This window comes from Neoarius graeffei, chromosome 27 (assembly GCF_027579695.1).
Source record: "Neoarius graeffei isolate fNeoGra1 chromosome 27, fNeoGra1.pri, whole genome shotgun sequence".
NCBI lineage: Eukaryota > Metazoa > Chordata > Actinopteri > Siluriformes > Ariidae > Neoarius > Neoarius graeffei.
This window is the reverse complement of record NC_083595.1, coordinates 39,502,267-39,528,952: the sequence shown is the minus strand read 5'-3', so window position 1 is coordinate 39,528,952 and position 26,686 is coordinate 39,502,267. Positions and strand designations below refer to the sequence as shown.

Here is a 26,686-nt window from a genome sequence, read left to right as displayed (position 1 = left end):
ACAGGCAATACTTCAACTAAAAATGAATATTTACATTCAATTGTAAAGTTACATATAGATTCTTAGAAATATGAAAAGGTTAGATCTTTGTAAAACCCTCCAGAGAGTTTTCCTGTTAGAAAAGCTTTGAAGGACTCTTCTTCTTCTTTCAGCTGTCCCCATTAGGGGTCGCCACAGCGGATAATGTCCCTCCATCTCCTCCTGTCCTCTGTATCTTTTTCTGTAGCACCAACCATCCTCATGTCCACCTTCACCACATCCATCAATCTCATCTTTGCTCTTCCTCTTTTCCTTCTACCTGGCAACTCCATCTCCAGCATTCTTTTCCCAGTATACCCTGGATCTCTCCTCTGTATGTGTCCAAACCATCTCAATCTCACCTCTTTCACTTTGTCTCCAAGCCGTCCTACATGTCCATATCCTGTCCTTCTGATATTCTTGTTTCTAATCCTGTCCAACTTTGTCACTCCCAGTGAAAATCTCAGCATCTTCAGCTCTGCGGGGGGGGACGGACTCTTATCTATACACAGAACCTGTTATAAATAATTTCTTTCCTTTTTTTTTTTAAAAGCGTGTAGTGTTGTATAGATATTGACTTAGTTCTATGCCAAGATCTTCATTAAAACTGTACAAAAGATGATTAAAGATCGAATGGAACATCTGTTTATTTAATAATGAAGAAAGAAATAATTTTATTCTTGAAAATACACTTCAAAAGTCATCATACACAGCCAAGTAATCACATATATGTCGATTAGTACAGTACCATTTCCCCGAAGTCTGAACTATGTATCTGGGAAAGGTGGACTAAGTGCTTGGACAAATTTATTCTGTACACACAAACATGGTAAACATATTTAATTTAAGGTAGATTCAATTTGGATTAGGTAGGTCTTTATCATTTCTCATTTAAAGTGCTTATACAGATACAATCCTTTTGGGAGAGCACATCAGTGAATCAATTTGGAATAAATACAACATAAAAACACACAAATAGCGACCATTTAAGAATGTTGTGAAATTTCACATTTCATTGCACAGCGCCACTTTATGTACTCGTGGCATTTTAAGGGAAAAAAAGAAGAAAACGCTTTGAACGAGTTCATATTAATATTCTAATTTACATATATTTAGAACAATTCCACTCTTTGACTCTGATCTCATCGTTCTGCCAGCTTGCTCGGTTCAGAGAAGAATTATCCGTGTCTGTTTCATGTCTGTTTAAGCAGAACTTCAAGAGATGCCTTTAGATCTTTTTGACGATGCTGTACATTTTCAGTCCTTGGAAAGTTCAGTGCTTTGAAATTTATTGAAGAGGTCTTTTGGTTTTCATGTGTGTAGGATCCGTCGTAGTCCTCCAGTGTGGGGGATTTAGATTAAGGTGGCAGTAGAGGCGGTTTGAAGGTGCACGTCCCGGTGCAGTGTCGTGGAGTGAGCATCTTGCAGGAGAAGTGGTGTAGAGCGTCGTGAGCTTCTAGGAAAAAGAGCATTTAGTACTACATAGACAAGAGAGTGAAGCTGAGAGAAGAAACCATGACTGTCCTTTTATATAAATAAAATGCTTAATAAAATATGCATACTGTAGCATAAACATCTAACAGCTTCTTGTTCAGCTTGTTAATGGGAATACAACACTTATAAGACATTATAAGACATATAAGATGCACATATACTAATATTAGTTTCCCAAAAGCTTTGTTGGGAGAGAGAGAGAGAGAGAGAGAGAGTTCAAAGTGAAGCTCACTCTATCATTTAATGATGATGTTTGTGATGTGATGCTTTTGGGAAACTCAACCCAGCATATTATTATTATTATTATTATTATTATTAATACATTCCTACACAAACAGAAAATTGCTGTATCATGAAATAAAAGTAGCACTTGCATATTTCTTATTTCGTATTGCATGTTTTTTAGGCCCATTTATATAATTTATTTGTTGGTATCGAGGCTCAAGGTCTTCAGGTCTGAGTTATGAGTATTTGCTGTTGGGTATTAATAGAAATTACCTTTTAGCTTCTGCTGAATTGCATATCGAGCCTTTCTCTCTTGATCCAACTCGTTGCACAAAGTGTCTAAAATAAAATAAGCAAAAAAAAAAAAAAAGGAATTAATGAAAACAAAGAGAATTGAAAAATAACTAAAATGGTGATGTGTAACTTATTATTATTATTATTATTGTTGTTGATAAAAAATATCAAATTCTCAATTACCCAAAAGGTTTTAATGAAAGCGATTTGCCAATTCCTCCAAGCTAACCCTAGGACCATTGTTTATATTTTTCAAGTCAAATCAAGGAGATTTTTATTCTAAAATCACAGCCATATAATCACAGTGAGATCATCACCTTATCAATAAAAACGTGATAAATAAATACGTTTTTTTCCTGGACCCAAGGTGCAATATATTGGCTCGATAGGCTAGACTGTACGTATTTTCATTTATTTTCATTGTAATTCACAGAAATCATGTTGCTATTTTTCTACTGTTATTCAACTGATGATGCTCCATGATTTGTTCAATTCAGTTTTTGCTACGAAAAATAAATATGCAAGTGTTACTTTTGCACGTTATGACCTTTTATTTTCCTAAACACCAATGCTCACCTCTGACTATTTGCAGCTGCTGCACCATCTCCTCTCGGTAGGACAGCTCTCTCTTCATCTGGTCCTGAAAATTATCTGGTAAAGTCAACATGCACAAAGTCACTACTCATTAAAAAAAAACCCAAAACAGTCACTCCATTAGTTAAACTAGTTCAGTAGTAGTGTTCTTGACACATCTAAATTACCTTTCAGATTTTGAAACTCCCGTTCCATCTTCTTCCTCAGCTCCATTTGCTCCACCAGCTGTTTTTGGAGCTCCTCTATTAGAGACAGATAGGGGGATAAAAAACAAAAACCAAAACACTAATTAATTAAACCATTATCACTGCTGCATCGATGGCCTTCGGAGAAAGAAGAGAAGAACTTCATGTGTTATAATTAAAACCAAGCTTTTTAACGCATTTTCATGTCATGCTTATATGCTTTTAAATATGCATTACGGAAAACGATCAGTTCCTAAAGAACAGAGGCGCGCGCGCTTACTGCATGCCGTGTTCCGGCGCCTGAGCTCACGGTAATAATGAGGCCCGCAGCTTCGGGCTGTGTGCACGCGACTGTCTGCTAATGCATATGCAGTTCAAGGGCGTTCTGGAATAATGCACACTGGCTTCATTTTCTCTTTTGTTTAAAAATAACACACAAAAAATACACTAGCCATTTAAAAATAACAATAATAATAAAATCACTGTGGGACATGGAAACAAACCTCTGTGGAAAAACAACAACGACTCTGAGCTTTTGATATCATGGCCTGGATTTTTATATATATATATAGGGAGAGATATGTACAAGAAATTGTCCTGTTTAATTAACATTTACACTTTTCTTTTCCTTTAAGTCCATAGCTGGACAAATGACGTCAACAGTGGTGAAAATATTATTAATGTAATTAATAAATGTAAATGGAAAACATCTTAATTAAACTCTGTAGGTGTTATTATAACTCTGGAATATATAATTAAACACTTTATAATATATATAATTATTATTATTTCTTAATGCAAACTCTTTCATTTTAAATTCTTCAAATATTTTAAAAATGTAAAAAAAAAAAAACAGTCTATCAATGAAAGTAATAAATATGACAAAATGACAGCATTAACTAAATGTAACCAAAGCTGATAAATAAATATATCCCCCCCAAAAAATGCATAATAATAATAATAATAATAATAATAATATTAAAATGCATGACCAAACCCTCACCTTTTGCCATGTGCTCGATATCTTTTTCAATTAACTGGAATCTGCCATCAGTCCTCGATGCACCTTCAACTAGAGGGAAGAAGAAGAAGAAGCAGAGATTAAAATATGCACAGATATTAATTCAGAGATCTGAGACCCTCATTACATTATACATGAATACATTATCGTGAAATTCAGATCAAATGACACAGAAAGCAGGTAAAGAGCTGCTCACTCTCAGCTTCTTGAGAAACGCTCATTTGGTCGTGACGGGATTTCTGCGATTCCCAATCATCCTCAAGTCCAGCAGCATGGCTGAATCTGTGTGAATCTGCATGGTGAGACAAAATGAATAATAATAATGATAATAATAATATACACCGAGGATTGATTGAAATATATATAACAACAAATAGCCTACCAGCAACTATATTTGTGATGTTGAATGATAAGTGTGTAGTCAGGGAATATATAAGGGAAAATATATTACTGTGTGATTCCTGGATTGGAGGATATTTCGGTGCTGGAACAGGAGGAGAGTTCAGTGAAAGCCCTGCGTCCTTTTCAGCAGCACCCACCTGCCCAAACCAAAACCCAAACCCAAGCACTTAATTCCAAATAAACACAGCACCATGCAATTATGTACAATCTTCTTATTCTCCTCAGTTTTTGCACAAGAGGTTATCATTAGTGCTCAAATCCACAAATTATCCACCAATATCAGGCACCGCATTAAGGCAAATTGTTCATACTGAAAGTTAAACTGGAACAGTGGACATGACAGGGAGAGTAATTTGCTCTGAGGGCCCAGGGGAGCCTTTCCACAAACATGTTCCTGCCCGCCGGCCAAATAAATTAGATTTGGTCATTTATTCTAAACTTTCAATTTAGGACAATTAGGCCTTTGTTTTCCCCCTCCTTTGTTTTCGAGAATAAACACGTGGACAACATGAACAGGCCAAATATGAGGAATAAATATCACTCACTGACGTCACACTATAAAAGTGACAGGGTTTAATGAATATGAAGGCTATATTAACGACTATAATATATTATATTATATAATATAAAGTGTTTAATTATATATTCCAGAGTTATAATAACACCTACAGAGTTTAATTAAGATGTTTTACATTTACATTTATTAATTACATTAATAACATTTTCACCACTGTTGACGTCATTCGTCCAGCTATGGACTTAAAGGAAAAGAAAAAAGTGTAAATGTTAATTAAACAGGACAATTTCTTGTACATTTATCGCTCTCTCTCTCTCTCTCTCTCTCTATATATATATATATATATATATATATGTGTGTGTGTGTGTGTGTGTGTGTGTGTGTGTGTGTGTGTGTGTATATGTGTGTGTGGTTTCACAATCTTTGGCAATTTTTAATGAAATCCTTTTTATCCCCCCCAAAAAAGATCCCCCATTAATCCATTAACCCTTTAAGCGTGTATAATAGCAATTATGTTCCATGTATGTATATTTGTATGCACACACACACACACACACACACACACACACACACACACAGAGTACATAAACAGCAAACAGTATCATAAAATACACCATCACCTTTAATCTCTCTTTCACCTTGAAATGTGTGTAAAGCACATAATGGTACCCTAAGTACCTTTTAGAATACTGTACACTTTATGCACCTTGGTAAGTTAGATGTAAAAAAAGTGCCACCACTGCACAGCTGGGTCCCTTTCTCTCTCAGTGTCAGATGAATTTTCACTTTTCAGGTTCTCTCTTAAACTTCTGTCATACTCACATCATATGTTGGAGTGTTGTTCTTTTTTGTTGCTCTGTCACTCAGCCTGTCTTCATCCGTGTCCTCGTGTCTGTCCTCCTCCTCCTCCTCTTCTTCTTCCTCCTCCTCCTCCCCCTCTTCTTCCTCTCTGCTTTCTCGCATTTCTTCTCCGTGACCCGTCCGGGACCCGATCTGCCTCACTGGACTCTGCCGGTCCTCCACAGACAGCTGAACGGACTCCTCGTCATCATCATCATGTGTCTCCCGGTTGGACTCCACGTCCACTTCCGGTTCTCCTCCGCTGTCGACTTCCGGTGAGGCAGTCCTGTAGCTGGAAGTCTCGCTGACGAAGTCCGGGGACAGGTGACCCGCGGGCGGCCCCGCATACGCGTCCCGGTTGCCGTAGAGCTTGGCGATGCTCTCTGCGTCCTTAACGACGGGCCTGAACGCGGAAACGTAGTTCGACTTCCGTGGCGGAGATGTCGCGTGACCCTCAGTCGACCTCATCTCGTCGGCGGATTTGTCCTCGAGCGACTGGGAGCTCGAGCAGCGCTCGCTGTCTCTGGGAGTGCTGCTTCTTGGACGCTCGTGCTCGGCAACATCTGTCTCACTCTGCCGGTTTCCGGTGAGCTCGTGCGGCTTCTGGTGCGCGTGCTGATAGGGCGGCAGGGGCAAAGCGCCCGTCGTGGGCCAGAACATGGGGAAGGACGGGTACAGGCTGTCCTTCGTGCCGGCCCAGAACACACCCGGTACGCCCGTTTTATTTTGCTCGTTCGTGCCGTCGTCTTTCTTTTGACACAAACCAAACGGAGAGAATCCGTACGGATGTGGGAAGAGCGGCGGGGGGATTTTCTGGAGCATGCCAAAGCTCTTGCTTGGCACCGGAATGACCGGGTAATTGCGCGCTCCATTGGCGAGGCCGAGGTTCATGCGCTCGTCATCGCAGCGTAGGGTTTTGTGCGGGATTTCCGGTGAAGAGGCCTGCCTCACATGGCCCGGGCCTTGTGTTTTGAGAGGCGACATGTTGCACCCGCTTCCGGGCATTGTCCTTTTCCTGCTGCCCCCGTTAAACATGGCCTTCACGTCCTCCCAAGCGTGAGAGATCTCATCGGGCATGTGCTTGTCCGAAAGTTTCAGGTGGCGCCTCCAGGAATTAAAGTTGGCTGCGTCTGGCTGCGTGTATTTGGACTCCGGGGTGCGGTGCGAGTGGAAGATGAACTTGTTGGGAGAGAAGTACATGCTGCAGTACGCGCACTTGATGCACTTGGCGCGTGAGCTGTTGTACCGCGCCGGGATGAAGTTGCCCCTGCAGCCCCACGCGCATTCATGCGAGACGTCGAACGCGAAGTTCTCGGGCAGCTTTGGCGGCGTGTGCGCGCCCAGAAACGACTTGCACAGCCTTTCTGCCTCCCGTTTGGTGATCATCCCGCAGCGGCGCGAGGAGATGGGCATGGCACCGGCGCGCCTCAGGATCTCCAGCTGCACCGGTGTGCACTGCACGCACGTGATCCCGAGAGCGACGCGCCGGTTATGAATTTCGTTGTAGCTGTAGCTCTTCAGCAGAGTGTTGGAGATCTGGGCCAGACACAGCCGTTCCTGACCGTCTATGACCAGAGATACGATGGGCACACCGTACAGAGACGTCTCGCTCACTTGGTTGGGTTTGAGCGCCGCGCCGCCGCCGGAGAAAGGAGACACGTCCCGTTTAGAGTGCGGCGGAGAGCTGGCTTCCGGTCCCGAGGCCAGCGGCGCGCTTATCGGCTCCATTCCCTGGAAATCTAGAGAAAGGGAGCATTACAATTTAGCAATTACAATTTTAGAGCATAAATACTAGCCAAACGAACACTGCAAGAGTTAATTCAGCACTGCAGCTTTTAACACTTTTAACACAATTTTCCTTTATCATTATTTTTTTTTTTCAAATTTCTTACACTTAGTAGGTAATAATAGGTAAATAGTAAAAAAGAAAATAAAAAACTGGAAATTATCATCATCATCATCATCATCATATTATTATTATTATTATTATGCTGTCTGTTTTGCTGTATAATAATAATAATAATAATAATAATAATAATAATAAATGTGGATATTATTAGCTTATCATAATATTGCATTATTATTATTTTACTATTCGCCTATATTTAGCTACTTCTGTTGTTGTTGGGTAAATACTGTTCTATTTCTCAGTATATTATACTATTAGATTTTATGCCTTTATCTTTTACTCCTGAATGATATAATTTCAGTGTATAATATCTAGCTCATGACATTCTATAAAAATCACTATTTATCACACACGCCTTCCTCTGTAAACTACTTTAATAAAACCCTCCTAATTTTGGATTTCCTGTCTGATGGTTAGAAATATTAGAAATCCTGAGAAACTCATACACAAGGTCCATCGCTGATTTTACTAAAACGATTCTTACAGAGATAATAACACAAAGGGCTATAATGAGGAATTATTTAATTTTTAGGACTATTAAAAAAAAAACAAACCCTAATATGCTTTAACAGTGGAATCACGCAGACAGTTAAGTCTGATCTGTAATCATCAGGACCCTCCGAGTCTGGAGGAATATTTTATTACTTTCTCTGATCTGTTTATCCGAAACGAGCTTTACAGTTCTGTCTCGTCTCTGCACATTCTTCACACACAAACACTGAGCTGGAGCACTGATGAATATGGGCTGATGAAGACATTCGCACTGTCATAATGCACCAATAATAATAATAATAATAATGTACAGATCCCAGTGAGAAACACTCACCTTTTTAACGAAACGAAAGCAAGAACGAATGACTGTGATGTCGCCGAAGTATTGCAAGGAGCAGAGCAATAACCCAATAACCGAATAAGCGTCCTCCAGATGTTCAACAATACACTGAGAGTCAATGTCTCTCTCTCTCTCTCTCTCTCTCTCTCTCAGAGCAGTAGAGTAAACATTTCCATTCGTCTCAAGCACAGAGCATCGAGCGACCGCATGGCAGTCCGGGCCACTTCTTGTCAGACTGAATGAGGGGAACAGACGAAAATAAGGACAGGACACGCCCACAGAGGCACGAGCCACGCGGAATATTAACCCGTTTAGCGCCGGGAAAGGTGGAGACAATGCGCTCGCGCGCGCGCACGACATCAGCTTTACTATTATAGATAGATAGATAGATAGATAGATAGATAGATAGATAGATAGATGCATACATTAACAAGAAGAAGAATAGATATAATCCCGAAACTATGAACCAAATAAACCGTTTTTTTTAATTGCACACAGTCCATAAAGGACAAACCTTCCAGAATTATATAAAAATCACAACAATTATCAAATCACCAGAGCTTTTTATTTTTTTTATTTTTGCTCCTCCACTGTTAATATTTGTGCATGTTACACTGATATTTGGTAATCACACCACAGACTTGCATTAAGAATTTGCATCTAAACTTTGCCCCTCCCCCCCCAGGCTGCTCGTGCGCCCCGGGGCACTTTGCGTAAACTGCGCGTGCATGCGGTCTCGCGCTCTGCCCGTTCCCCACGCGCGCAGAACCCTATAGGTAAACGCCGCACGTTTGTTTTGCGCACACTCCAGTGAGAGCGGATCCCGTGTACAAACACTGATATATTATAGCAATAGGCAGAGGGAAGTGGTGGAACCCTATATGCGCACATTAACTATTTAAAGCTCGATCAATGCCCTTCAGTTAACCCCAACTAAAAAAGTGACGCACAGAGTCATGAGGAAGTTAACATTGCATGAAAGTGGAAAATTATTCTTTCAGAAAAACAAAACAAAACGAAGGGACATGAGATCCAACACAAAACTGGATCTGAAATAGTCTGAAATGTAAATTATTTCTAAACGTGAAATTAGATGTGATAGCTGCATTAGCATTATTAGTGTAGTTAATAATAATAATAATAATAATAATAATAATAATAATAATAATAATTTTAAGTGTCCTCTCAGAAGCTGATTGGTGCATTAAAATCAGCAATACATCAAATTTCCCACATGAGTAAATTTTTGCTTTATTTTCAGTATAGTTTCAGTCATTTGAATCCCGTTTAAACAGAGCATGAAAATGGACCAAGCAGCATCCAAAGCGTTTCTTATGACGTGCGTAAAGTTTAAAGAGTGCTGAGTGAGACTTCCACTCTGGGAGAAAGGGACTCAACTGCACTTCTCCTTGTTAGAGTCAGGGTGGTCCCAGCATGGCTGCACATCTGGAGGAATGCAGTGTGTCTTTAAAGCGTTCACAACGAATTTAAAACCCTTGTATGGTGTTCGGGTCTGTGGGACCCATTTTCATTTTTTTAACCATAGATGCTACTTGTAATTGGGGTGAAGTAAACATCTGATAAGTATTTAATGTAAAATTGTTTGTGTTGAATTTAAAACACCAAAATGCAGCGGGTCCACCAGACCCACGAACACGGGCTGAGGAACAAAAATTATGAAGACCACACAAGGGTTAAGCTGATTTAGAAGTTTAAATGAGCTTAAATTAAAAGTACACTTTTCAAAGGTGTACTATATCCACGTTTAGGTGAAAGATGCACATGGGACAAAATATGGAGCCTTTAGAATCTATCTATCTATCTATCTATCTATCTATCTATCTATCTATCTATCTATCTATCTATCTATCTATCTATCTATCTATTGTATATATTGATTGTACAACACAAAATGCAGAATTTAGTCTATCTATCTATCTATCTATCTATCTATCTATCTATCTATCTATCTATCTATCTATCTATCTATCTATCTATCTATTGATTGTATGGGTGTACAACACAAAATGCAGAATTTAGGCTATCTATCTATCTATCTATCTATTGATTGTATGGGTGTACAACACAAAATGCAGAATTTAGGCTATCTATCTATCTATTGATTGATTGTATGGGTGTACAATACAAAATGCAGAATTTAGGCTATCTATCTATCTATCTATCTATCTATCTATCTATCTATCTATCTATCTATCTATCTATCTATTGATTGTATGGGTGTACAACACAAAATGCAGAATTTAGGCTATCTATCTATCTATCTATCTATCTATCTATCTATCTATCTATCTATCTATCTATCTATCTATCGATTGTATGGGTGTACAATACAAAATGCACTGTAAAAAATGTCCGTGAAAATTACAGTGAATAAATGTGAAATGGCAACAGGAATAAACCGTAAAGCAAGAAGCAGCTTATGGTTGTAGAATAAACATTGAATTACCATAAATTTAAAAACTGTCAAAAATGTTATTTTTAATTGTTTTAGCATGTGAAATATATGGTGAAAAACTGAAATGGCGACAGTATTGGACAGTAATATTAAAAAGTAGCACATTACTGTATTATTCACGGTATAAATACCTTAAATTAAAAAACATGCTGTCAACGTTATTTTTTACTGTTTTAAGATGTGAAATATAGAGTGAAAAACTGAAATGGCAATGGTATTACATTGTAATATTTAAAAAAAAGCATATTACTGTATAATTACTTTAGGCATCAGACATTCGACAGATCAAAAAACAGCAGCAACACACAATAATGTATGTTTAAACTAACAAGGTGCAAAGTGTTCTGATAAGGTGCCTTTAGTCTGTCTACCTTGTGGTAACCTTTATGACTTGGTGCACTAGTGCAGTGATTACAAATTCAAGTGACCTTAGATTTAGCTTTGTTTTAGATTCCTGAGAAATACTAGCCCAATTCAAAGAATTTGTTATCTATCTTTTATAATTTCTCTCTCTCTCTTTTTTAAATTTATTTTCTGTATTATTACCATATTCAGGCCTTAATCAAATGCAGTCTCTAGGCCTAATACTCCTGAACCATACCCTAGCCCAGCAGGTGGCGGCCAAAAAGCCAAAAAAAAGAGAAGAAGAAGACGACGCAGAAGGACTTTCCCGCGTCTAAATCGAACATTAAGAGCCAAGCAGCTAGTCCCTCGTCAGCGACAGCGCGGTTAATATTCGCCATATTGCCTACGTGTGAGTATTTGTTTTAATGAGGTATCGTTTTCACCAACCCTCGGTCAGTCTGTTTGTTTATGTTAGTAGGGAGGGATTTCAATTTTGTTGATGACCGAATTGGAGTAAGGCCAGACATTAGCCCGGGCATGTCCATGCAAACTGAGGCGGCAAAAAGTTTCTCACAGAGCTTCAATGTCGCGATAGCTAGGCTAGTCAGGCACACTTTGTGCAGACTTCATTCATAATTAAAATCGGTAGCAGATAGAATTCCTCTGTACATTTCTTTCTGTTGAGGTTATGTTGTCATTTGGTTTATATTGGGCTGCTTGCAGTGTGAAATTGTATTAGTTGCAAAGCAGCCCTACATGTGAAATTCGTTTGAAATTTGCTTCAGTAGTGTTCAGTTTTCACACGCTCTCGCCAAGTCCATATGCATGCATGTCGTCTCGTCAGTTAGGATTTGAATATTGAAGAGGCACAACTGTCCAGTAAGGCCAGGCATTTACTTTGTACATTTTGTTCATGATTAAACATTTGTATATAGAATTCCTTTGTATTAGTGTGTATTCCAGTTATCCCATTGTTTTGCATAATAAATGTTGAAGCTCAGTGGGTGGTAAAGAAAAGTCTTTACAGTTTTATGTTTGGTACTTCGACTAGCTAGACATGTGGCCGTGTAATTTCTGTGGAAAGTCATTGAAAACACTGAGGGGTTATGTTCTTCATTGCAAACTTCATAGAAATGAGCCGCGTTGTTTGTTTAAGTGTTATGGCTCTGGTTGCAGCAAGACATTTTTCCGGTATGGTGCATTTAAAACACACTTCTACCGCAAACACAATGTGCCTGAAGTTGATGTTCATGTTGGCGCTGTCGTTGGTGCTTACAGGTGCCCAGTTGCCTTGTGCAGCTATCACAGCCAAACCATCAAGGACCTTTTGGGTCATCTCAAGAAACATATAGAGGAAGGACATGAAGTATGCTGTCCGGTGAGTGGATGTTCAAGTGTTTTCAAGATTAAGTCTTCATTTACATCTCACATTTCACGGAAACATGGAGATATTACAGACCGCAGCATTAATGACCTGTACAGAGACTTACCACGACAGTCATCAGTTGTAGCCATGCCTACTGCTGACTCTGAAGTTACAGAGAATGAAGACGTGACCGAGACTGGTAGAGACGATGAGGATATGGATTCATCAGGAGATTTTAGTGATCTGTATTTGAGAAACGTGAGTTTGTTTTATTTGAAATTGCAGGGAAAGTTTCTGCTTCCTGCTTCAACCATTCAAAGTATTGTTGAGGAGATGGTTAACATTCACGAGTTAGGCCAGGCATATACTTTGAGCAGACTTCGTTCATTATTAAAAAATGACACATCACTCTCAGATGATGACATAACTAAAGTTTGTGATTCTGTCAAAGAGTCTGATCTCTTTACTGAATGCCACACAGGGCCAATGAGGACTGTATACTCAAGAACTGAGACTTTCAAAAAAATGTTTCATTATGTGGAACCAAACAAGTTGCTCTTAGGAAGAGATGAAAATGGAAAAGACCAATTTGCTTACTATGTCCCCATCAAAGACACTCTGAAATGTTTGCTACAATCTAAGCTTTGGCAAGATAAAACTGCCCATATGACAGAACAGTCAGCAGAGACCGGGGTTCTGAGTGACATTAGTGATGGTCACTTATTTAAACAGAGCGAGTTTTTCAAGCAAAATCCATCCAGTTTAAGACTTGTGCTCTACCAGGATGCGTTTGAAGTCGCCAATCCCCTTGGTTCCGCAAAGGCTAAACATAAAGTGCTTGCTGTTTATGTGTCCGTTGCCAATTTACCACCACATGTGAGGTCTGACACTGACCATATGTCACTTGTGCTATTATGCAGAGAGAAGGACTTCAAAACATTTGGGCATTCAAAGGTTTTCAGTGAATTGGTGAGTGACCTGAAGGAATTGGAGGAGACTGGAATATTGACATCAAATGGAACTGTACGTGGAACATTGTATTGCATTGCTGGTGACAATTTGGGGTCCCATTGTATTGGTGGCTTGTCAGAAAATTTCAGTTCATCGCAGTACTTTTGTCGGTATTGCTTAGTAACCCGAAATGAATTTCAGAGTGACGATCCGAATGTATGTGGACCATTGCGCACAATTGACAAGTACAATTCCGCTCTTGAGCGTCTTCAAAATGAAGATGTTCCTGAAGGAGTGAAGTTTGATTCAGTCTTCAATTCTTTACACCACTTCCATGTTTGTCAGCCAGGACTGCCTCCATGTCTGGGGCATGACATCTTTGAAGGCATTTTGGCTTATGACATAGCACTTTATCTGAAATATTTCATAAAGCAAAAAAAATGGTTCTCTTATTCTACTCTCAATCGACGCATTTGTCAGTTTAAATACTCTTTGTCTGATGCTTCTACAAAGCCATGCAGAGTCAAACCTCTTGCAAAAAAGCTGTCAGGACAGGCCATACAGAATTGGAATTTTCTGAGGCTGTTGCCTCTTATAATTGGTGACAGAGTGAAAGACACAGCTGAGGATGTTTGGCAGTTGACTCTGCAGCTGAAGGACATTGTGGACATGGTCTGTGCTCAGAAAATATCTGTCTCACAGGTTGCATTTCTTGACGTTCTCATTCAAGAGTATTTGGAGTCAAGAAAATCTCTCTTTCCAAGCACAACACTGAAACCAAAGCATCACTATTTACGCCATTATCCAGCACTTATTCTGAAATTTGGGCCCTTGATTAGACTTTGGACGATGAGATTTGAGAGTAAGCATAGCTATTTTAAGACATGTGCAAGGAATCTGAAGAATTTCAAAAACCTCTGCTTGACTCTCTCTCAAAGACATCAAATGTTGCAGGCTTATCTTACAGCGGACTCCCTTGGCCAGGCTGTTCTGCAGGTTAAAGACAGTTCTCCATTCTATGTAGCACTTTATAGTGGAGTAATCCAAGATGCTGTCAGGGAGTTCGGCTTTACTGAGACAGACACAAAGGTTGCAGTTGAGATGTCCTACAAGGGTACATTATACAAAAAAGGACAGTTCCTTGTGACCGGAAAAGATTATGTGAACTTTGTTGAACTTGGGCTTATTTTGTTAAAAAATGACACAATTTATTTTGTAGTGTCAAAATACAACACAGTGTTCCTACCTCATTTCCACATGTACTCAGTAAAGAAAGAAAATGACGAGATGTGCTGTCTTAACATTTACGACTTGGCTGATTTCTATCCATTACCTTCTTACTGGAAAGATGGATACCAATTGGTTCCATTGAAACATGGTGTGTTGGCACAGTAGGCCTTATTGAAACTTGAACTATTTACTAAAACTGAAACTTAACCATTTACTCCCCTTAGAAATGGACAACCCAGACATCAGAAGTTCCATTGCAAGTGTTCTACCAGACCTCCCTGCATCCATCCTGAATATTGTGGAGGAGACACTTCAGTCTCTGGGAGTGCAGACCGCTGACGATTTCCAGTTCGTCCAAGAGGCTGATCTCTTGTGTGTTTTATGGCCAATACAAGCAAGAAAACTTGTAGCTTCTTGGAAGCAAACCTGTAAGTGCAACTTTATCGAAATCCCTTTACATAACCAAAGATTTCAGTGTGGTTGTTTGATACAGTGTAATATCATGTGTGTATATAGTTAATAGCCAATTAAAGTGACTCTACTCTATTGTAAGACTTAGTTGTCAGTGTCCTGACAGCAGCTGTTTCTGGGATACAGCAGTGTTCCGTGTAGTTTTTTTGTAGTGCATAGTTGAAAGAAAAATGTGTGTGAACTCTGAGATTACTTGGATTTCTCTGCTTAAGTTGGGACACAGCCTTGTGTTAGGCTATTTTGTTGTGATGGAGAATTGTGATGGGGAATGTGTTCTAACTCCTCTGTAACGTTCTTGGGAAATTAGAGGAATGGAGAAGTTTGAGGGTAAAACATTTGTGTCATGAAATCGGCATCCAAATTCACTTACTGACTTTTCTTAAATTATATTTCTTTCTCCTATGAAAACGGTTAACATTTTGTCTCCCCTTGATCTGCATGGTCTCTTAATTGCAATTCTCAGATGCTTGCCTTGATGCCAAGTAAAATGTGCCTCATTAGTATTCAACTCCTATCCATACACTAAATGAGATATTGACATTGCGTTGAGATAATGCGGAAATTCACATCTGTTCTGAACTTGCGCCCTTCTTTGGCCTTCAGCTTTTTCCATCCAAATAGGGTTTTCCAGTGTTCACACGTGTGTGATTCCTCTTTTGCTTCTCAGTTTTCTGCCGCCTTCATCATTTTCATTGGTTCTGCATGGTGATGATAATGCTTTCCCCTTCGCCCCTCCCTTAATGCGATGAATGATGACAGCTGACTTTTGCCCGGCAGATACAAGCATTTTCATGTTTTTGTTATCCATTTCTACTAGCTTTACATGAAAAGACAGAGGCGACAAAAATACTGCTTTGTGTTTTTTTGTGATGAATGTCAGAGTTCTAATTTCAAGATAATGTTTTTGAGGCAACATTAAGACAACCCAAAAGGTGTCACCTAATGTTGTTGAAAGTAATGTAATGAGAAATGGAAAATGGTTCTCTAAGGTGATATTTTCTGGCTGTAGTGCAAGAAAAGCCTGTAAATGGAATTGGCTGACGATTTATATTTTTCTATGTGACCTTGATCTGCATCATGTTTCATGTATTGCACATGTCAGATGCTTTCCTTTGACACTACAACAGAGCAATCGGATACGAGTTGAAATCTGGTGGCACACATTTTACTTGGTCATACATCTTAAGTTTTTTAAACGGTATATTCCATGGAAAACTGAAAACGATTCTATGCAGAATATACTTGCTTGTTGTGACTTTAGGCCTTCGCACAACATTGCTATTGAATACCAAATGAAAATGAAGCAATCCATTGTTCTTGTTTTACAGCTCAGGGCCCTGGAACCCACAGCCAGCCAGATGTTAACCATTCAACTTCATCTCCTCTCACCTCTCCTACTTCCACTCGCTCCTCTGTGTCACCTTGTCCATCACCCAGCCACCTGGTTAATGCCGATTGGGTTGACCGCTTTGAAATTCCTACTGAAAGATTTCCTGAAGCTCTGATGCAATGTCTGGAGAGAGGCAAGAGGCCCGTTCCAAGTTTAAGGCGAGAAATGATCAGAATCGTTGTAACAGAGGTGATGAAGGTGTGTCCGTCTCCTACGATGCGTACTTCTAAAGAAATCGCCAAAAAGTTAGTTCTCAAGTATCCTCAGTCATTGAAGGATGTCATCGAAGGGGAAGTTGTGGGGGCTGGGTACCATAGCCTTGTCAAACAGCTTCAAGCCCGCATCGACAACAAGAAGCGTCACGCAACCCCGCGAATACAAAAACGTAAATCGGTTGACACCTCTGACACAGATGAGGTCCCAGCAGTGAAAAAAGCGTCAGTCCAAGACACGTATGGCTGCATTAAGTGGGATATGAAGTTCATGCCAGTCACTGAAACACTTGAGACCCAACGAGAAAAGAAAGAAAAACTGAGGAATCTTTGGGAACAAGGCACGTTCAGCCCAGATGAGGTGAAGGAATTAATGGAATGCACATACTTCTCCCAGCGAAAGGCAGTAAACAATGGAACAGCTCTTCAAATCCTGAGAGAGGAATGGCCTTTTTTGTTCCATGAAATTGGCATTTCTGCCCACTACAAGGAACTAACAGGACTGCCACTGACGGAGACGTTCCTCAAAAGTGTGGAAAAAAAGGGAAAGCAGCTCTTGAATTTTATGGCAACTGTTTGTGCAAACAAGATCAGGCGTGTCTTTGAGACATTAACAAGGCTGAGGTTTCAGAGAGGGCAGTTGGAGGGCTGCTCAGAGGACGTGAAGGACCTGCTGCTTCTGCTACTGTCGTACTTCAATGAGGAGGAGACGGCCCTGTTCCAATACACTGAAGGAACGTCCCTGGCAGACGACGTCCAGGTTGACTGCTTGCCTGTGACGCCATGCGTCATTGTATGTGGTAAGTGTTTTTTGTTTGTCTGTTTTTCTGTTTGTTTTCCCCCTTTTCAGAATAATTGCTGCAGCTTTGAACAGACAAACAATACTTGATTTTTAAATCTTTACAGGAACCTCCCTCTACAGTGCAAAAAAATTCATGCTCAGCATTGATGGCAAGATTGTCAACGACAACATCTCTCACTTCGTCGCTGCCATCAACGCAATGTTCGGCAGCTACTACTGTCTGAACATCCACTATCCTGTTGAGTTGAGATCAACGCTGGAGTTCCTTCAGAGGTATGTGTGTGGGGGTGGGTGGGAGGGGGGTGTAGGCTAAAGGTCAGGACTCTCTGAAGAGCTGGGCTTTTGAAGATGGGAATATCCCTGTTCTGATTTCTTATAGTGCTCAGGTCAACAGTGTGAACAATGTATGTACGTACTTGCGTGCGTAAAGTTCTTGAATATCAAGGTAAAGTTTGGGGCTTTACACTTAAAGCCCTGTTTTCAGTTAGTTTAAGAATGAGCCTTACAGTTTTGACACTCCCACTTTCCCATAATTGCTTATTAGGTGCACTGGAACAACAGTTGTAGTGGCAAAATTTCAGGAATGGAGTTGATAAATTCAGGCACTTAATACACTGCTCCAAAACAACACAATGCAACTCTAAGTCAGGCATACTTCTGTGATACCAGCCTGTCCAGTTAAGAAGCAACACTCATTGTGAATCCATTTTGCCTAGTGTTGTGGAAATAATACAAGCAATGGGTAGAAGTTAGAGATAATAACCAAAATACGCCCAAAAAATAGTTACTAGTCAGGTAGTGTCACACACCATTTCTCTTTTTTTTTTATCCTTTCTGGATGATTTTTATTTTTGGTCACGTGTGCATTTTGACAGTATCACACCCCTGTAGGTACCATGATGTGTCTATCACCACTTAATTTGCTCAGGTAGTGCTACTCATCCAAGATGGCACATCAATGTGCGCTGTGGCAAGAAGGTTTGCTGTGTCCCCCTGCACAGTGTCCAGAGCATGGAGGAGATGCCAGGAGACATGCCAGTACACCAGGGGACATGGAGGCCATAGGGCGGTTTAAAACCCAGCAGCGGGATCGCCATCCCCTTTCTTGTGGCAGGTGGCACAGGAAGAGCACTGCAAAATGAGCTTTTCAAGCCACTAATGTGCATGTTGATGCTCAAATGGTCAGAAACTGACTTCATGAGGAGAGTATGAGGGCCTCCACACGTGTTGTCTATGCTTACAGAGTGGCACCCTCATACCCTCCTCCTGAAGTCTGTTTCTAATCATTTCAGCAGAAACGCGCACATCAGTGGCCTGCAACGCTCATTTTTGCAGGGCTCTGGCAGTGCTCTTCCTGTGCCACCTTGCACAAGGAAGGAGATGGCGATCCCGCTGCTGGGTTGTAAACCATCCTATGGCTTCGTCCGATGTACTGGCATGTCTCCTGGCATCTCCTCCATGCTCTGGACACTATGCTGGGGGACAGAGTAAACCTTCTTGCCACAGCGCATATTGATGTGCCATCTTGGATGAGTAGCAGTAGCTGATCAAATTCAGTGGGTGATAGACACCACCTCATGGTACCTCCAGGGTTGGAACACTGATAAAATGCACTTGTGATCAGCCAGAAAGGATGAAAAAAGACAAATGGGCTGTGTGGACACCACCTGCAGAATAACTCTGTTTTTGGGGCTTGTTTTGGTTATTACCTTTTAATTTCTACCTATTGCTTGTTCAATTTGCAGAACAGTAGCTGCAAAATGGATTCACAATGAATGTTGCTTCCTAACTGGACAGGCTGGTATCACAGAAGTATGATTGACCTGGAGTTCCATTGCATTGGTTTGGTGTTCCCTTTATTTGATACTGCACTTTGCCCTTGAACACTTCTGTTGCTTCCCTCTTTGCTGCTTGGTCAAAATAGCAGACTGTAGTGCGCTTAGGGATGTATACAAAACTCATCTTCCTAAATATGTGTTCATTACAGCATACCCTTTCAGTACTTTCCCCAGGTCTTGGTTAAGCACTTTGTTATTGGTTCGCCGTCTTGTTAGTTGCGGTCCCCTTAAAGCGATACTGTACCATTTCATGAAATTAGCTCATTTTACACCTTCCCTTGAGTTAAATGATTGAGATGGACCCATAAGATTCAATGATGTATGCTTGCTTGGAGGTAAAATTTGCACTGACAGACTCCGAGAACGGCTGGAAGTACAGGAGAAAGGTCAGACTCAATTATTTAACTCAGGGGGAGGTGTAAAATGAGCTTATTTCTAGAAATGGTACAGTATCTCTTTAAGGAACCCTGTGAAGTTGGACATGCCGCTTTTCTGTTGTTGCGTGCATTATCCCTGAGTACAACATGCACTTGCATGAAACGCTTGGCACATCACGCAGCTCCTGCCCCACACAGTGATATACTGTAGCTGGAGTGGATGCTGTCAATGGTCACTCTGTAGAACGTGGTCATGATGGGTGGTGGGGCACTGGCCTGCTTCAGTTTGTGTAGGAAGTAAAAGCACTGCTGGGCTTTCTTGGTCAGTGATGCAGTGTTGGTGGTTCAGGAGAGGTCCTCACTGATGTGCACTCCAAGAACCACCATGCACACTCCACAGCAGCACCATCAATGATCAGTGGGAGGTGTTGGGTGTGGCCTCTTTGGAGGCAATCTCCTTTGTCTTGCTGACATTCAACAGGATGTTGTTGTCACTGCACCACGTAGCCAGATGTTCTACCTCTTTCCCGTAGTGAGTCTCATCAGCCTTGGTGATGAGACCCACCAGAGTTGTTTGTCCGCAAACTTCACCAGGTGGTGAAGACGGACAGTGCCTGTCTGAATGCCGACAATTCTCAGGTCAAATCATTGTCTTTCATCACGAGCGGGGCTGAAAGTGTAAAATACTGACCTTTTTCTTTATCCAAGGTGTCGGAACCCTGTGTACACCATGTGTATTTGGGTGTTTCGAAAACAACTAAGATCTCTTTTTTGTTTGTTTACATAGGTGCTTCTTCAACATCAATCCAGAGAGGGGCACAAAGGTTGAGACGAAAAAAAACAAGAAGCAACTGGCGGTAAACCCTAGGGTCCTTACCCTCATCGCTGATCTAGCAGATCACGAGTGGAGAGAGACTAATTAACACTCTGGATACCCACTCCAGCAATGCCATGGCTTCATAGGGACACACTCACTCCCCCCCCCCAGCAGTTATTCTGAAAAGGGGGAAAACAGAAAACAAACAAAAACACTTACCACATACAATGATGCATGGAGTCACAGGCAAGCAGTCCACCTGGACATCGTCTGCCAGGGTGGAACAGGGTTCTCTCTCTCTGACACACACACACAGCCTTGCAGCCTTTCCAGCCTTGCAACATGGTTTATATTTTGATTTTTGGCTTTTTTTTTTTCTGATGGTCTGGCTCAGGCAGAGAGTAATGCTACTTGGAACAGGGCTTTAGATGGTGATTGGCACTTGGCTATTTATTTAAAACCTCTTGCAGAAGATAAAAGACAAAATTTGCAGGGTTTTTTTTTTTGAGAATTATGACACTCAATCACACCCCCAGACCAATATTTCTACTGCTGTTAAATCGTTCTCTAGTTTTCATGAGGGACTGCTGTTGTACATGATGGTCTCTGACCAGGTTTCTCCTCCTGTTTTGGTACCTCTTCTATTTCAGCTGTTAGGGCAAACACAGCTTATCACAAGCTTAAGGTTGTTTTTGTTGTTTTTATATTGGTACAGCTGTATAAAATTCCCACATTGACTAGTTTTATTGTTTGCATTATTTTTGTTCCTGCAGCCTTGATATTCTGGATTGTAAAAAAATATATATAAGAATAAAAAAAATTGTGAGTTTTGGAAGATTATTTTGATAAAATTATTTACAGACTTGAGAGGAGAATGAGAGGGTCATGTATGGGGGTTATTCTGCAAAGACAGAGACAAACTACTGCATCTTGGAGAAAAAGACAGACATCAGTTTGCCAATCATGTCTACCATTTCGTGGAATGTAAAAAAAGCACACTAAGAGCAGTCAATGGCATATCCGTACTAAGTATACATAATAGTCAGTCACCATAGCACTGTCCAGGGGGAAGAACATGACTGTGATTTCACTAACTGTTTGCAGTCTTAGCTGCCCAGGTGATGGTTACATAGTTACAGTAACAAACTAACTGTCAAATCCACAGAAAGAACAACCTGGGCTACTGATGTGAAAGGGTGTCCAGGGATATTGGCAGCACTGAAATCCAGGACAGATCCTAAATACAGTTTTGCCTTTTTACTCGTAAGTGAATGGTGTCTTTCAACCCAGAGGTGGAGTTGGGGTTAGGTCTCTCTCTCTCTGATATTCTCTCTCTGGATGGGAATAACCCTTAAAAGCAACAGTTATAAACTGTGAATTAAACGGTCATGCTGACGAGCCACACGTTGTTTTCAGCAGGAATAAACCATAAAATAGGGTAATAAATTATGTGGAATGGATAGAAATTCACCTTAAAAACAAAAGGTTTATCCTGTGAATTGAACAGTCATACCGTCAAGGCATAAAAAAATGTGCTGTTGTTTTAACAGAAATTGACCATAAAATAGGACAATAAATGCTGTTGAATGGATAGTATTTCACTTAAAAAGCAACAGGTTTATATTGTGAATTGTACAGCTATACCGTGAGCCTATATACAATTTCACCATTATTTTAACAGTAGTTCATCTTTATTGGAACATTTTCAAACTGTTGTTTTTACAAGTGTTGATATACCTTACCGTAAAGCCATATACACTGTCACTGTATTTTTTACGGTGAAAAAATGGCAACCACAGCTGCCAGTTTTTCACTGTAAATTTGACAAGTTTTTTTTTTACAGTGTGCAGAATTTAGGCTATCTATCTATCTATTGATTGATTGTATGGGTGTACAACACAAAATGCAGAATTTAGGCTATCTATCTCTATTGATTGATTGTATGGGTGTACAATACAAAATGCAGAATTTAGGCTATCTATCTATCTATCTATCTATCTATCTATCTATTGATTGTATGGGTGTACAACACAAAATGCAGAATTTAGGCTATCTATCTATCTATCTATCTATCTATCTATCTATCTATCTATCTATCTATCTATTTATTGCATGGGTGTACAACACAAAATGCAGAATTTAGGCTATCTATCTATCTATCTATTGATTGTATGGGTGTACAACACAAAATGCAGAATTTAGGCTATCTATCTATCTATCTATCTATCTATCTATCTATCTATCTATCTATTGATTGATTGTATGGGTGTACAATACAAAATGCAGAATTTAGTCTATCTATCTATCTATCTATCTATCTATCTATCTATCTATCTATCTATCTATCTATCTATATCCCGGGTTTTTATTTATTTATTTATTAAAGACTGTTTATGATGTTTGAGTTGAGCTCATGGGAAATAAAATCTAATGATAAATGCATACATGTACATTTGTATTGTTTTATGTAATTTAATGTGGGGGTCACTAACAGATCCGGGGCGGCTGTAAAACGTGGTGTGTGTGAGAGAGAGAGAGAGTGTGTGTGTGTGTGTGTGTGTGTTGGGGGGGGCGCCTCCGCTTCATGCAGTATTGATGGCGAGAGAAACTTTAACCCGCCTCGGCCCTGAGCGCGCGCGTCCTCTTTCACCATACAGGAGGCTCCAACAATAATTACAATTTCACACTGTAATTATTCCTTCCCTCTTAATTATTTAGAGCACAGGCTCACTGCGGCACCCTTACTCTTTATGGCGGGGAGGCTGCATGGGGTGAGGATGGGTGTGTGTGTGTGTATATATATAATATATATATACACATACATACATACACACACACACTAGTTAATTAAAAATGAACACATTGATGTTAAAGTCGGACACCACCAACAAACTACACTATTTAAACTCCATATCAATTACTACAGTTAATTCTGTCCACTTTTTCAATCCCAACATTTTCTTTTCTTTTGTTCTATTTTTCTTGTCTGTATAGAATAGATGATTATGGCTTTTATATGCAGCACAAGCCATCTTCTATAAATGATACACAATATACTGAAGTCTGAACCCTTCTGTATTAGTGGCTCATATGTCGTTTGGCTATTTTTGTGCTCTACCTTTTTTCCTGATTAATAATTAGCACCAAAGAGGTGGAGATTAACGTGCAGTGCTTTTGTTTGCAACACGACATGACTGGGACATGCTTTTAAGGAATCAATGGTTCTTTAGGCCACATTTTAAATTAATCAATAGGATAAATATTGTATTTCAGAAACATCTGCATTATTAGTTCATTAAGACTAGATATTATATTACGTACATGAATAAACTAATTAATGATGCAGTATGAATGGATAAATGTCAAGGAAAATCAGTGCATGGGGTGGTTTTAGAATATAATGTACTTGATGTAATATATGATTTAGCTAATGGATGGGTTTACTGGATAATGAGCTTGGATTATATATTTTAAATTTGTTGCACATTTTATTATGATAGACAAATAGAGCAACTATTTGGTACATCATTAAAATATTGTGATTAAGGATATTACTGAATTTGTAGTTGATTTGCATGAATTCATCCTGTACAGTGATGCATGATATATTTTATCCAAGTATGAGTGCATGTGTGTATTTTTAAAGATGTTCAGAAATAGATCTCCAGTCCAAATTACAGCAAAGTATTCCCTAAATAATACAAACCATGAAAATTATTTTCCTGGAAAAAAAAAATCTGTTTGGAGAGCATTTATCTCTGTGTGTTTTAGATCTAGTGGAGTAGGTTCCCTTCTTAGGGCTCAGGAGAAACCTAATCCTCCCTTCTCATCTCAGCCACTCAGGAGGCTTCATGTCCACTTACTGTTTCAGGGCATTGCTACACAGGTCATGGACATCAGATCTTCTTTATGCCATATTACAGACAAGAACATGGAGGATTTGTAGCCCATGTTGTGTCTGGTAATTACACACTTCTGAAAAGAAACTGAAAATGAAAGATAGAACCAGGGAAAAGACTTAATCCAGAGAACAGCTTATATGATTTGCACTTGAGGAGAACTAAAGGGAAAACAAGCAGGTTATACAAAAAGCACAAGGTCTAGTTTCTGGAGGTCACACCAGAGATTGGCACATAAATCAGTGCCAGAGTCGTTCAGAGGGAGACGTTTAATAACCGTATCAGATGAAAGCCAATGTAGTACAGTAACCAGCTCTATCAGCAGTGTCTAAAAGCCACATGACCCCAAATAAATTCCATTTTAGCACCAGATCAATCAGCTCCGTTCATATTGATCTCTCTCCGCCTGACACTCCGTAAGTCGCCTGGACACAACCTTTTTGTGTTTCGAGTGAAAATAGCGTTTCGATTACTCTTATTTTTTTTATTAGGGAAAGGATTGCTACAAGAGGTTCTCCATGGCCTGAAAATTAAGTGGTGACATTTTAATTACTGGACATTGATAAAAGGATCTCGGTAGCCATGAAAAGCAGCGGCTTTGTTCTGCCGATCCACGCACGCTAATCGAACCGGACTGCTGTGGGGAAGCTCGAGGCCTCGGGGTGCTCAAACCTCTGCCTACCGGACATACATACGGTTTATGGCTACATTTTAGAAATATAATTTAATTTTAGCCTGCTAAGGCAGCAAAAATATTTCTAGCCACTAGGGGGCATCATTAAAAACTGCCTCTTCAACACTTTAATGGTACACTGTCAAGATTTCTACAGAAATCTCCAGGCAACAGAGATGCAATTTACAGTCAACAGTACTGACAATGTATGTAGCCTGCCATACTATTGCCTTGATTGACAGGTGACCACACCCTGATCTTGATACCTCCTCTCTGGCATGTAAATCCTCTTCTCAGACATTTACACATCCATTAAAGCGAGACGACCTTTCAATTTCATAAAATTAGTGAAATTTAGCTCCCTCTGAAATTTGGTCATTGTGAAATCTGTATATTTTTGTAATATCTAAAAAAACCAGGCCATTCTGTGGCTGGGAAGTTATTTAATTTGACGGGATTCCCGAGCAAATAATGTGCATGAAATCGCTCGCTTCACGCAGTCAAGCAGACAGAGGAAGTCCGTGTGCGCATGCGCAGGTTTCCCTTTGACCGTGCACTGACAGTTCCATCATTCTGTCCTTAACAAATAGCTGATCACACCGAGGTGCTCGCTGACCGCCGATATTTATTAGTTTGGTCCTGCATTTCCTTTCCTTCGCAACATAACGTCTTTTCTTCTCGCTTTCTGTTACTGTAGTCGGTCTTTCACGTTTCATTCGCATCCTCACATCTTCCATTTTTCTCTCCTGTTTCAAATTTGTATCCCACAATGCCTTGTACAAACGGGGAAGCCCACCACGTGATGCATGATGATGTATCTTGAATTGCATCATGGTGAAGCAGGAAAAAATAGCGGAGAATTTAGGGCCATGTAGCCCTAAATTCATTGATTGTTCTATTTAAAAAATAATAATAATAAAATTGGAAGTCTGTGATTCGAATTCAGTAGCTTTCGGTCCACTAAACAAAAATAATTGGGTGTCGGGGAAAATTCTTTTTATGACCTACACTTGAAAAATCTGAAAGGCAGTCTAGCTTTAAGGGCTGTTAAAACTCCAATATTGTTGAAAAATAAATAAATAAGACTGTAAAGTTGACAGTCATTTACTGGCAGCAGGGCTGGCAGTAAATTACTGTACATTTAACAAACAACTGTACAACATATCTACAGTAAAATACCGTAATGTCTTGGGTAGCACGGTGGTTCTTGCCTCACAGTAAGAAGGTTCTGGGTTCGAGCCCAGTGACTGATGGAGGCCTTTCTGTGCGGAGTTTGCATGTTCCCTCCGTGTCTACGTGGGTTTTCTCCGGGTGCTCCGGTTTCCCCCACAGTCCAAAGACATGCAGGTTAGGTTAACTGGCTACTCTAAGTTGCCCATACAGTGCCTTGCAAAAGTATTCATACCCCTTGAACTTTTTCACATTTTTCCACCTTACAACCACGAACTTAAAAGTTTTTTATTGAGATTTTATGTGATAGACCAACACAAAGTAGCACATAATTGTGA

At 40.0% G+C, this 26,686-nt stretch overlaps 1 protein-coding gene across 3 annotated transcripts; it reads right to left on the bottom strand.

Annotated features, from left to right (window-relative positions):
- Window positions 1-1,148: 1,148 nt before the first annotated feature.
- skor1a (SKI family transcriptional corepressor 1a) lies at window positions 1,149-24,548 on the bottom strand. Of its 3 annotated transcripts, none has more exons than XM_060911959.1 (9): window positions 24,470-24,548; window positions 5,573-7,329; window positions 4,283-4,370; window positions 4,028-4,123; window positions 3,814-3,882; window positions 2,793-2,867; window positions 2,608-2,682; window positions 2,011-2,076; window positions 1,149-1,471 (listed from the first exon to the last, which is right to left on the bottom strand). In XM_060911959.1, the coding sequence occupies exons 2-9, from the start codon at window positions 7,316-7,318 to the stop codon at window positions 1,377-1,379; spliced, it is 2,310 nt and encodes a 769-aa protein (XP_060767942.1). In that variant the 5' UTR covers window positions 7,319-7,329; window positions 24,470-24,548; the 3' UTR covers window positions 1,149-1,376. The 3 variants fall into 3 exon arrangements, with proteins under 3 accessions (XP_060767942.1, XP_060767943.1, XP_060767944.1); XM_060911960.1 differs by lacking the exon at window positions 24,470-24,548 and adding an exon at window positions 8,326-8,371; XM_060911961.1 differs by lacking the exon at window positions 2,011-2,076 and having other exon boundaries at window positions 1,149-1,474.
- Window positions 24,549-26,686: the final 2,138 nt, after the last annotated feature.

Coding starts and splice junctions, on each gene's coding strand:
- skor1a (XM_060911959.1), bottom strand. CDS start 7,318: ATGGAGCCGATAAGCGCGCCGCTGGCCTCGGGACCGGAAGCCAGCTCT. Junction 2,868..3,813: donor TATCGAGCACATGGCAAAAG/GTGAGGGTTTGG, acceptor TGTCTCTAATAG/AGGAGCTCCAAAAACAGCTG. Junction 2,077..2,607: donor GCAGCTGCAAATAGTCAGAG/GTGAGCATTGGT, acceptor ATTTTATTTTAG/ACACTTTGTGCAACGAGTTG.